Consider the following 13,120-nt stretch of genomic DNA (forward strand, 5'->3'; position numbering starts at 1 on the left):
GCCCCTGATATCAGCTCTCCATGTCTTCCTCCTCCCTCCCTCCCCCACCCGCCCTCCCTCACAAACCCTTGATAAGTTATAGATTATTATTTTAATATTTTACATTGTTCTCTGTTGCCCCCACCCACTTTTCCATTGTTCGTCCCTCTGGGAGGGGGTTCTAGGTTGAATCTTGTGATCAATTCCCTCTTTCTCCCCTCCACCCTCCCCTAATCCTCCTGGTATCTCTACTCTCATTGTTGGCCCTGAGGAGTTTATCTATCGGTGCAAATGTGCTTTGCACACTGGATGAACGTATGGCTTGTGATAAGAGATGTAAGAGCCCCCAATAAAAGTAAGAAGAAGAAAAAAAAGATACAGAATTCAATACAATAAACAATCAGTTCTGCTGAGAGAAAAAAATGAAAGAAAATAATAATGGCAACATATTTACAAATATGCTTGATACAATTAATGTATGGATTTTTTTGGTATGTATTGTTTTAAGAGCTGTAAGAGCCCCCAATAAAACGATCTTTTAATAAAAAACCAAAAATAAAACTAAAGAAAATTATCTTAAAATTTTAGAGCCTCAAAAAACTATCAGTCTGAATCAACTTAAGAGTAATAGGTTTTGGGTTTAGATTTGCTGAGGGCTCCTGAGTGGTATCACAGAACAAGAAAGGACTTTAGTGATAAAATAAGGCAATCATAACCTGGTTCAGTAGTATAGGGGGCTATGCATTGGGCTGCTAACAAGTTTGGCAGTTTGAGCCCACGCGCCCCACGATGGGAAGAAGATTGGCCCTTCTGCTCTTGTTCAGATTGACAGCCTCAGAAACCTCCGGGGGCAGTTCTACTCTGTCCCAAAGGGTCCATCTCAGTCAGAATCAATTCGATCGCCGTGAGTTTGTGTCTCTGCATTTTTGTTATGGTTTCTAGGAGCCATTGAGTGTGTTTTGACTTACAGCCGCCCAGAAGCAGCAGGAAAAACACTGCCTGGTCCCACACTAGTCTCCCTTGATGCTGCGGTAGCGCCCATTGTTGCAATCAATGTCAATCCACCTCCTTGGGTGACTTCTTCGTTTTCACTTACCCTTTACCAAGCATGATGCCCCTCTCCTGGGCCTGGTTCCTTCTGATAACATGACCGTAGCGCATGAGAAGTTGTACCATCCTCGTTGCTAAGGAACTTTCCAGCTGAATGTCTTCCCAGACAATGTATCCTAGATATTTTTGCCAATACCGTTATTCAAAGGCATCATTGCTTCTCAATCGGCCTTATTCACTGTCAGTGTTCACACGTTGTTAGGTGCCATCAAGTTGCTTCTGCTTCATAGTACCCCCTATAAAATAGAACAAAACACTGCCCGGGCCTGTGCCATCCTTACAATCTATGTTACAATTGAGCCTATCATGGCAGCCACTGTGTCAGTCCACTTCCTTGCCCGTCTTCTTTCCCACGACCCCTCCACAATACGTGAGACAAAATCTCGCCTCATTTGCTTCTGAGGAGCATCTTACTGTACTACTTACATTGTACCAGTGTACAAAGTGACGTCGTCCAACTTTCACATACATATGAGGCAACTGAAAACACTACAGCTTGGGCAGGTATGCCTTAACCCTCAAAGGGCCGTCCTTGCTCTTCAGCACTTTAAAGAGATCCTGTGCAGTATATTGACCAAGTGCAATGTGTTGATTGATTTCTTGGCTACTGCTTCCATGAGCATTGATGGTGGATTCAAGCAAGATGAAGTCCTTGGCTACCTCAATCGTGTCTCCATGTATCTTGATGTTCTTCTTGGGCCCAGTTGTGAGGGTTTGGGTTTTCTTTACATTGAGCTGTAACTCAGACTGAAGGATCACCAGCAAGTGCTTCAAGTCCCCATGACTGTCATCAAGCAAGGTGTTGTCATCGGCATCGTGCAAGCTTTTAGTAAGTCATTCTCCAATCCCAGTGCCTCAAACATGCAACTTGAATATGTATGTAGAGAGATACATGCATATGAGGTGATTAAAAATACCTTGATTGGGTCAGATACACCTGAGTCCTCAGAGTGACATCTTTGCTCTTTAATGCTTGAAACAGGTCTAACTTGACTTGAGGACAGTCAGTACATATCAAGTAACAGGATGTCTGGGTCATGTAATATTTCTGTTGCCCATTGCTTGAGGCAACGCCATGCTGTTTCACACTGTGCTGCTTTCCAGACCCAGCAGCAGTGTCTGAGGGCTCTAAGCCCTTTGTACTCTTATTCCTTGGCTTCCATTCCTAAAGACATCAATTGTAAATCCAAGTAGATGAAATTATTGAGAACGTTAGTCTTTTTTCCTGGTGTTTCTCCCAAGCCTGATTGTGAAGATTCTGTTTTGTTTTTATGTTGAGTATAATTCAGAGTAGATGTGCCGTTCTTATGAGGAATATCTGATTGGATCTGAGCTGCCACCCTTTCAGTTAGCAACCTTTGCTTGATCATCTACATGCTCCAGGGAAACTGTGTGCGTTAGTTAGTAACAGTGTGTCAGTATTGGCTTATTCATTGTGAGAAATGTACTATAATGTAAGATGTTAACAATAGCAAAAACTAGGTGCAGAGTACATGGGAACTCTACTCTCTATTGTACAACTTTGTTATGAAGTAAAATTATTCTGAGATTAAATGTTTCTTCAATCTACATAACAGATATACTTGAAAAATAAAAAGGATCTTCTGATAGAATGTTTGCAGAAGAAGGTGCTTTTGAGTTTGTAAATTATTTCCATATGTATGACAGTTCTCACATCTGTTACTATAAAATTCACTGCATCTTCCTGGGCTTTTGGGAAAAGATGCATTTAATTATCAGTGAAATTCCACTTCGGCTTGTTATGATGAATGATTTGAACGTGTCATCTTTTTTTCTCTCCTTGAAAACAAAGGGACCGAACTAAGGCACAGTTTTATGCCTGCACCCCTTACCTACCACCTGCTTCACTTAATTGATGAAGGTGTGAGCTTTTATTAATCTTTTTGAGTCACTCTGTAAGATGCAGGAAAAGCTAATAGGATACCATTGTATCTCGCTAATGTGCGTGCTCTGTGAAATTGATAGGACCTGCCAAGACATAAATTACTTAAGCCTTGATAAGTGTGCTGGATTCAAGGGCTGTCCAAACACTGGGGCCCCGAGGTTCTTCTTCTCCCCACCTTTTGGAATTCCCATTTCGTGCTCAGTGTTCAATGTTCGCACATGATGGCCGTGATACGATGGGACAGCAAGGATCCAAGAACTACCCCGCAGAGCCCCAACAAGTCCAAAAGTAGCCAGGGAGAAACAACCATAGGGTTTGTTGATCCCATCTCACAGCCTCGCCTCTGCCTGAGTGGTGTGCCAGCAGGTTCAGCCTGCCCCGGCGTGCTGTATCACAGAAAAGGTTCGGGAATGAGGGCGCCTGCCAGACGCTTTGTACTTTCAGCTTCCTTTGCTGACTCATTTGTTAGGTTGGAATCAAAGATCCACAAACACATTTGGTTGGCGAGCAAGCTCACCTCTGCCTGTGATCTGGATGTGACTCAGACACCAGTGAAACTGGAAAGACGAGGAAAGATTCCATTGATGTGCCGGGATAGAGAAGGTTGATTTCTACCTGGTCATTAATTTACCACACGGGACTGAACAAGTTGCTCGATGAACCAGGAATCAGTTTCTTTGAGAGGCCTTGATGTTCATATAACCCTTTAGGGACATTTCCTGAGGACTAGGATGGTACTATGCACTGAGCCATGAAAAGCAATCAATTATTACAAACCAGCCTTTGCCTGGCATTGGGCCTAGTCATTGCTATTCATTTTCTAGTTCTTTAAACTGGATCAAAGGAGGTGAGAAACTCGGGCTCGGGTCCTGCACCAAAGCTAGGGGAGGTCATCAGACACTGTCGCCTGTGTTCTTTTTACCACGTCCTGCTTCTGGGCCCTTCCAGCCCCCAGGTACTCAATGCGAGTCTGGTGAGGTTTTGCAGGTATTCTGAGGACTTAGGTCTTATAACCCCCCTGGTAACCCTGGAACCGGAGTGCCATCCTCAGCGTTGACACAGTATAAGAAAAGATAGCAAAAAGAGGGCTGAAAAAAGTCTCACCCGCAGAGGGAGGGCTGAGAAAAGAAGCTTCGATCACTTAAGCTTTAAGAAACCTAGGGAGAGCTTTATCTGTCACATTCTACTTTTCGGTTAATATGGCATAATCTGTTATGAACACTGGGCCTAGATGTGGAAATCCATACCTGTGAGGGCTGTCCATTGGCCCAGGTAGCACAGTGTGCTTTTCACTGTACTGTGCTAAGCACAAAGTCAGCAGTTCAAACCCACCAGCCACTTCACAGAAGAACAGTGAGGCTGCCTGCTCCCATAAGGATCTCCAGGTTCGGAAACACCAAGAGCAGTTCTATTCTGCCCTATTGGATGGCAGTAAGTGGGATGCCACTTGAGTTGGGCTGGACAGATGAAGTTACAACAGTTTTTTCTCAACTTGGCTAGTTTTGTCATCGTAGTTAGAAATGTAATGATCAATAGAAAACTTGTACATATATGGGAGGCTATCTATGTTGTGTGTGTATGTGGGTGGGTGGGTGGGTATGGTGTTTGAAGGGAGATTAAAATTTTGTGGGGAAAAAATCATTGTTTTAATTATATTTTTCCATGCACACTCTCAAGCATGTATATGTCCCCGTCATGCATACACAAACATATCTAAGAAGTTTAGATGGCACAAGCAGTTTGCAATTGGCTGCTAAACTAAGGTTGTGAGTTCAAAGGTATGGTAAACTTCTTCAAAGATGACAGCAGTTCCACTCGATAATACATGGAGTCACTGTGAGATGAGGGCCAACTTGACTCTAGCTAACAACAGCAAACATTCGCCTACTTCAAGTTGTGTCAGAGTGTCAGTTCCTACGTCTTAGTAAATGGCCATTTTAAATGACTGCTTTTACTAATACTGTCACTATCACAATTAAATTGCCTGAATTATTGCAGTAGAAGTCTTACAGTTCAGAAAGGGATCATCTCCTTAGATGCTGATCGTGTTATCTCATAAGGAGATTATAATGTATTCTAAAATGAATCGGTATCAGTTAATGTAGGCATCACATCGTCTCTTATAACGTGTCGCATCATGAATAATGGCGTGATAGGTATAGGTTTTTAATAATGGAAAAACTAATGGAAAATCACACAAATTGCTTCTTCCAGGAAAAAGACTGGCAGAAAAAATGTGTAGCTTAAAGCAAAACCTTCAAGAAAGCAAAGAGCTTGTTTTCAGTGTTTTCATACTTGTAGGTGAAAAAACACATCTTTGAATCAAGAAAGGATTTCAGTTATGCTCATGAAGTATTAACCTGTAGCACAACGTGTGAAAGTAAGAAATGGTTTTTTTGGTTAGACTAAATCAAAAAGAGAAGTGACCAAGGATATGCCTTTGCTGAAAGCGAGGAAGGAGAGTGGAAGGGAAGGAAGAAATTAGGAAGTGTGTCAAAATCACAAACCACAAGGAAAGATCAGACGGTAAGGTAAAGCAAGCACCCCTTATACACACAGGATTCTCAGCAAATGTCAGGTGTGTCTGCCAGCCTTTCCCAAACAAGGCGCGTCTCGTGGAAGTCTGGGAGCAGGTGCAAAATAATGGAATGGTTGCGTTAAAGGACAACAACAGTCAAGATCCTAGAGAAGCACAGTGAGTTCTTTCCCTGGATCAGCAAGTGGCCTCTCACCTGCCCATGTACCCTGGGCCTTCCTGCTAGTGAAGCGAAGATGAATTCCACTGAGCCACAGGGCATCCGTTCTCAGGAGACTCGGGTAGTATTGCGCATTAGGGAACTGGACTTCATGGACTGTTACCAGTTGCCGTGAAAGAGGGTTGTGCTTATCGTAATTAGATGGCATGAAACCAGAAAACTCTAGTTAGTGTGTCAGGTATGTCCAGCATAATTTGATTCAGAAAACCTTTGTGGCCACGAATACCTTGTCCTGTCTTGTAAAAACCACAGCTTTTTAACCCCGGGAGAGGAAGAAGACTGAGCTTCGATCACATAAGCTGCTAAAGGGATGTAGTAGAGATTTAAACCCACTCTTGTGGAGTTGGTTCCATAGCCATCCAGACAGGGCTTCTGAGATTAAATTTTTACAGGAGCAGACAGCCTCATCTTCCTCCCACAGATCAGCTGGTGGGTTGGAACTAATGATTTGGGGGTTAGCAACCCCACACCCAGCCCATAGTGCCACAGAGCAAGTGCGAATGTCCCTAATACCAATGTGTCCTTTTGCAGAATCAGTAGTTTAAGTCAAGAGCAAAGACTTCAGGGAACAGAAATGAAGAAGAAAGGTCTTCAGGAAATCAATCCAAAGGGCAAAGAGACAGACTCATACACAGACTTGCAGGACTGGATTCTCACCCTAAATGACCAGAATTAAAATGCTTCTTCACAAAGCATACACTTCTAAACTATCATGGCAACATGAAAGGTAGCATTCCACTATTAAAATCTACTCTATCTTTGAGAGCATAATATTTCAGGCTCTGCTTTGTTTTCTTTTCTTTCTTCTTCTTCTTCTTTTTTTTTTTTTTTTTTTGCCAAATTGGATTTGTGGAATAATCTGCAACCAAGTTTGACTTTGCCATATTGCAAGTGACTGGGGCAACAGTCCGTAAACTCCGAGTCAGTCCGTGCTTCATTCTTCTCATCATGCTGACTGTTTTCCGGAGCACCATTACCATAGAGGTTATGCCATGAGCCATAGAAGCCTTTCAGGGTCTCCGCTCGAAACAGTTACTGATGCGCACATACATAGTCACCCCAAGCAGTGGTTTCGCATGTGAGAGTAGGTCAAAAAGTATTGCTAGACAGATGCTCTTATGTGACAGAAATATTGTAGCCAGCCACAGAAGCATTTATTGAACAAAAATACCATAACATAAAACTATTGTTTTTCAAGCTATCCTCCATCTAGGTGTATACACTTCTGATGAAGATATTTCCAATCTCTCTAACACCCTGCCCACCCCCTACTCCCCACCCCCAAGAATTTTATGCCCTTTGCTTTAGGCCACTTCCAAAGGCAACTGGAGCATCCTTGAGTCGTTCAAATCGTGTTCCCTTGTAGTGTTCTTTGAGTTCAGGAAACAAAATAAGGCTGAAGGGACAAAAGCAGGGCTGTTGGGTAGATAGAACTGGCTTTTCCAATGAAATTTTTGAGACTGCCCTTGGTACGCTCAGAGGATGAGCAAGTGCAGTATGGTGAATTTTAGAAAATTCTTTGGCACAGCAAACATTCTTGGCCTTTTTCCTATCAAGTCACTTTCCACTTCTTCATAAAGAATCCTTGTGATTGTTCCATATCCTCTGAGAAAAGCTATCAAAATTACTCTTTTGGAATAATAAAAAAATTACCACCACCTGAACTGACCTCTCTGCTGTGAATTTACCCCTGCAGACCCCTTAGAGGCTGCTGTGTTAATTGTACATTTTTCTGAAGGCACCTTAATAGAAATGATAAAAAATTATTTTACTGAGAGAATTCATCTGCAGCCATCCACAGATCTTTTTTTAAGCCAAAGAGAAGAAATTTAGTGGAGCCCGTACAGGAAACCCTAGAGGGGCCTAGCATACCCTACTGTGCCGGCATGCCCAGCAGAGGGTCACACCATCCACTGAACCCCCATGTCCCAGAGGTCTCCCCTGGAGCCCAGCCCCAAAGCCCCAGGGCTTGCTGGGGGTGGGGACATGCCACCCACAGATATTCAAGACATCTTTAAAACATTCCAGACATTTGGTTTGGATTCTACCCTTACATGTATTTAGCTGGAACCCTGGTAGTAACATTTTGTTACTTACTTTTATATGTTATGATTCTGCCCTACAAAAGCCATATTGACTTAACCAACTGATTTTGAGAAATCACGTGGGATTTGCAACACAAAGAAAAGAAAAATCAAGTGCACATGCAGTGTCATCTCTCTCTGGCCTGGACAAACCTGCCGTGGGATCCATGAGGGCTGTATGTGCATAACTGTTTCGCTCTCATCATCGTTTCTCAGCAGTTCTGTCTTCCAGAATATTTTGCCATTATAATCAAATTCTCTAAATTATTGCACCCTATTCAAATATTTGTTAAGCATCTCTGCTTTAATAAAGTTAGCTAACTTATGACTTTTATAATTTATATTTTTCAGCTACAACTTGTAGAACTTTCTAACTATGCACATGCCTTTTTCTTGATAGAGTCTGAGAGAGAATTATGTCAATATTAATCAAATTATGTCACGAGTCCATGAATACAGTTAAACCTTTCACATTTATAAATATATTTAAAAGAGATTTATCAATACTTTCTTATCAAATCACTTGTAGCTGCTTGGTAGGAACCCTCAACATTCCAGAATTAGCTGCCTTCTTCTGTCAGGGCAGGGCTGAGGTCAGGGAGAGGCATTCACAACTTAACGATACTAACAAAATTTTGAATGGCACAACTGGCTCTCTTCCTTCAATCAGGGTAAATAAAAATTGTAAAGATTGGGAGACCGATTAAAATTGCATTAAAATGAAGTGCTCTTTTCTTAACCTCATCATTCTCATATGTGTACTTACTGATCTCCCCGGCTTAGCAGAGAGCTCATCCGGTGACGCTGGTGAGCCCGGCTGCGTGTGAATCGCTATTTGAGGAGAGTCTAAGTAATGTTGGAATACTCTCCCTTGTGGTTTGACTTCACCGTGTGTGCACACAAAGCCTAACCTAAAGTTCATTTCTGTTTCTCTTTTCACGCAGCTCTTCTGGGACAGTCAAAACGTGGTGCATGCCACAGAGGGGCTGGATTGGGAAGACAAAGATGCTCCCGGGACGTTGGTTGGAAACGTGGTGCACTCAAGGATCATCAGTCCATTGCGCCTCTTTGTGAAACAGTCCCCGGTGCCCAAGCCCGGGCAACTGGCCCATGCAGACAGCATGGAAAACTTCTGGGACTGGCTGGCCAACATCACAGAGGTTCAGGAGCCATTGGCAAGAACTAAACGGAGGCCAATAGTAAAAACTGGAAAATTTAAGAAAATGTTTGGATGGGGTGACTTCCATTCCAACATTAAAACTGTCAAACTCAACCTCCTCATCACAGGGAAAATTGTCGACCATGGAAATGGAACCTTCAGTGTTTATTTTCGACATAATTCTACAGGCCTGGGCAACGTGTCAGTGAGCTTGGTACCTCCCTCCAAAGTGGTGGAGTTCGAAGTTTCCCCCCAGTCTACCGTAGAGACCAAGGAATCCAAATCGTTCAACTGTCGCATTGAATATGAAAAAACAGACCGGGCCAAGAAGACCGCCCTGTGCAACTTCGACCCCGCGAAGATCTGCTACCAGGAGCAGACTCAGAGCCATGTCTCTTGGTTGTGTTCCAAGCCCTTCAAGGTCATTTGCATCTACATTGCTTTTTACAGTGTTGATTATAAACTTGTGCAAAAGGTCTGTCCCGACTACAATTACCACAGTGAGACTCCATACTTATCTTCTGGCTGACTCTGTACACAGTGCTGGAAAGGAGGCCCATCTGTACATAATCAGAACGCCAGGAACAAAGCCCAGCTCTCCAGGGCAAAGGAGCTCTTTTGTTTCTGGCACTGAACTTAGTTCCCCGTCAGGTTTTCAGATTTCAAAAAACCAGAAACATATTTGCGTGTGAAATGTGTTTGTTTCGATCATAAGCAATCTAAAGGGTAAAACTGCTTATAAAGCCATTCCTTTCGTGTAAGATGGCTAAGTTCTAGAAATAGTATTGTTTCTCTAAAAGAAATATTAATGGTTAGCAACATGTGACAAGAAGGAGCCAAATTATGCATGTGATAAACATTGCTCTTGAAATGAGCCTGCCTTTGAAATGTGTTTCGGAAGGTTATTTCAAAAATAGCAGATTCCAAAAAGGAACTGAAAAGATTGTATTGGATAGATGAATCGTGTTTCTGAGTTCTTCTTTGATTGCTGTCTTTTTCTCCACATCTGTGCTGTTATGGATAGGAGGGATGAAATGGTAAGGCTTACTTCAAACCCACGTGCAAATGTGCCGCGCCACGGTGGAACTAAATGCGTCCTTATTTGAGGTGGAGCGGAGTGGGCTGCGATTGCAACGCTGGCTCTTCTGTGAGTCCCTGTCCTCCGATTTCTTATCTGAGTAATAACATCGGCACCGCGATGGCAAGGGAGTTATTGGAAAAACAAATCCGGACGTATTTTACATCAGTTCAATAATAAGGGAGATCCTAAGTCAAGTTGTTTTCAGATTCTTTTTTTAGACTCGTGCCAAATTCAAGGCTGGCAGAGGATCACAAATCCTTGAATATTAACTGTCTTCACCCTCTAAGCATTAATTACATTAGAGTCTAATGTATAACTCCCTTCTATTTATTGGATCTATTGATGGATGGGTGTGTGTGTGTGTGTGTGTGTGTGTGTGTGTGTGTGTGTGTGTGTGTGTGTGTGTGAAAGAGAGAGAGAGAGAGAGAGAGAGATCGGAAATCAAGAAAAAGTGATTGTCTCCAAGGTTAGAATGGGAAAAAATCAGAAGCATCCAAAGCAAACTCGGAGTCTTGTTCCTAGCCTCTCAGGTTCCGCTTTCCTTAGAAATGATTCTTGCTGAGTGACTCCCACTCACAAGGAGTAACCCCACATGCGTCAGAGTACAGGTGTGCTCTGGTAGGGTGTTCAATGACTGGGTGGGTGGGGTATTGGTTACATGAGTTGGGCCACAATCCGCATGACCTGAAGTTAGACACCACCAGGAACCCCACGGGATGGAGACTGGGCTTTCTCCTCCCGTGAACAGTTACATTGTGGAAGTCACAGCGGGGCGCCATGAGGCAGCACTGACTCGATGGCAGCGAGACGGGTTTGCTTTGAGTTTTCTGGAAGTAGATCACCAGGCCTTCCTTCGACGCCCTTTCTGGATGAATCCTAACCTCCAGTCTTTACAGTTAGGGTTTACACCACTCTGACCCCAAGTGTTTCTTAGATTTAGTTAATTATTCAAATGAAGGCAAATTCTCTGGGGAACTATCATGTTTGCTCACTACAACTAAGTGTTGATACGTTAGATCCATGATTCAACTCGGCTTTTGAGATTATTTCCAAATAATGTTACTTTCCAAAGCACGAGGAACCCTAGTGGCACATGGGCTGAGCACAAGGTGGACAGTCCAAATCCGCCAGCGCCCTGGGGAGGAGAAAGAGCGGGTGGTCTGCGCCCATCGTGCGTTAGTCTCAGAAGCTAAGGAGCATGTACGCTGTCCTGCAGCGTCCCGGGGAGTTGAAATCAGCCAGGTGGCACTGCGTTTGGTGTGCGCTCCAGTCCGTGGCGTTGTGTCACCTCTGAGGGGAGTGAGTTGTAATACAGTATCGGAATAAGAGATCCTCTTGTTAACGCAGAAAACGATGCTGGTTGATAGGCAAAAGGACTTCTAGAAGAGTCCTAGAATAGTTCCTCGTTTTCCAATCGTTGGTCACTCGCTCCCCTCCTCTTGTAAAAGATCAAATGAAGGTGAAACAATAAATCGAGGACTAAAGATAAGTCTTAACCAGCAGAAATGATTGAACTGCATTGTTCAAACAGGCCCCAGCTCCGGTTTCTCTTTTGTGGCTCCATTCCTTTCCGTTGACTGGCGATGGCCGCACGGTGTTCCATTTTGTCTTTTGGTCTAAATCGTACTAGGCTTAGTGTGTGGTGTAACGCTTGTATGGTAATTTTGTGGTTGGTGAGTGCTATTTTGAGACACCTTTTTATTTTCCTCTACAAACAGAATTAAAATGTTATTTATTGTACAGTATGTGGGAGCCGTCTATGTATATATACTTAGAATTTTTCTCTGTACAAAAAAAGTATGTGTACACATTTCTATGTAAATAAAAAGAATTTGCTAAATCTGTCACACGACTTCAAAGTGGTAATTTTGTAAAGACATTTATCATTTCCTCCTAAGGGGTAGTGGGGGGCGGGGGTAGGGGTGAGGTAAGTGTAAAAGCATTGCTACCTGGGTGCCGGATCCTGCGTACACAGGTGTATGCCAAACAAACCATGCTTTCGAATGTCCCCGTGATCAGACACGTTCTCTCCCTAGTACGCTTGTCTTAGTCTCCTTAGGGCAACCGCAAAAATCTTTCTGGGCCATGGTAAGAAAACAACATTTGTCAGGCCAGGACTAACCTCAATTTTTTTAACACAATTTAAATGGACATCTTCCCAAATCACTGACTCTTTGCAGGAAGTCTGTGGGAATAAAGTACTGCCCAACATGAAACTGCTGCTTCTAGATGGCACTAAGGAGCCCTAGTGGTTATAGCACCGAGCTGCCCTCTGCATGGCCACAGCTCGAGACCACCAGCAGGTCTGCGTGAGATGGTCGGCGCTTTCTCCTCCTGTCAACCGTTAGGGTCTTGGAACCCCACAGGGGTCGCTGGTAGCTAGCATGGATTCGATGGCAGAGAGATTGATATCGTACGGAAGACTGATTCAAGTAGGAGATGTCACCTAAGAAAGTTACTACAATGGGCTTTTCATTGGGAGGAGGGGGACCCCAAAGGGACAATATTGATAGATTTTTCTTCAAGCCAGCAGGAACAATCATAAGGGCTGATGGTGGAAACGGTTTTAAGAAACAGCAATATTGTGGAAGTGTGCACCAAGGCTGTTTCTTTTGCCATCATGCCTGTCCACCTTCTTCTTCATTGAGAGTCGCCACGGCCGTCCTCTCACTGCCATCCAGTCGCCTCCACGCACGGTGACCCTACAGACAAAGTAGAACTGCCCTTGTGGTTTCGGACACCATCCATCTTTTCAGTAGAAATGCTCATTTTTCTTTTTTTTTAATTTTTAAAAATCATTTTATTGGGGGCTCTTACGGCTCATAACATTCCATATAACAATTGTATGGAATCAATTATATGGAACAAATAAGCATATTTGTACATATGTTGCCATTATCATTTTCTTTCTTTTTTTTTACATTTTATTAGGGGCTCCTACAACTCTTACCACAGTCCATACATATACATACATCAATTGTATAAAGCACATCCGTACATTCTTTGCCCTAATCATTTTCAAGAAATGCTCATTTTTCTCCGTAA

General features: G+C 43.1%; 1 protein-coding gene across 1 annotated transcript; it reads left to right on the top strand.

Moving 5' to 3' along the window:
* The first annotated feature begins 1,869 nt into the window (after positions 1–1,869).
* On the top strand, positions 1,870–9,523 carry NXPH2 (neurexophilin 2). The gene is made up of 2 exons (XM_075529153.1): positions 1,870–1,965; positions 8,780–9,523. The coding sequence occupies exons 1-2, from the start codon at positions 1,870–1,872 to the stop codon at positions 9,521–9,523; spliced, it is 840 nt and encodes a 279-aa protein (XP_075385268.1).
* Positions 9,524–13,120: the final 3,597 nt, after the last annotated feature.

The sequence above is a fragment of the Tenrec ecaudatus genome, chromosome 13, assembly GCF_050624435.1.
Source record: "Tenrec ecaudatus isolate mTenEca1 chromosome 13, mTenEca1.hap1, whole genome shotgun sequence".
In the NCBI taxonomy this organism is placed as follows: domain Eukaryota; kingdom Metazoa; phylum Chordata; class Mammalia; order Afrosoricida; family Tenrecidae; genus Tenrec; species Tenrec ecaudatus.

Coding starts and splice junctions, on each gene's coding strand:
- NXPH2 (XM_075529153.1), top strand. CDS start 1,870: ATGACTGTCATCAAGCAAGGTGTTGTCATCGGCATCGTGCAAGCTTTT. Junction 1,966..8,779: donor CAAACATGCAACTTGAATAT/GTATGTAGAGAG, acceptor CTTTTCACGCAG/CTCTTCTGGGACAGTCAAAA.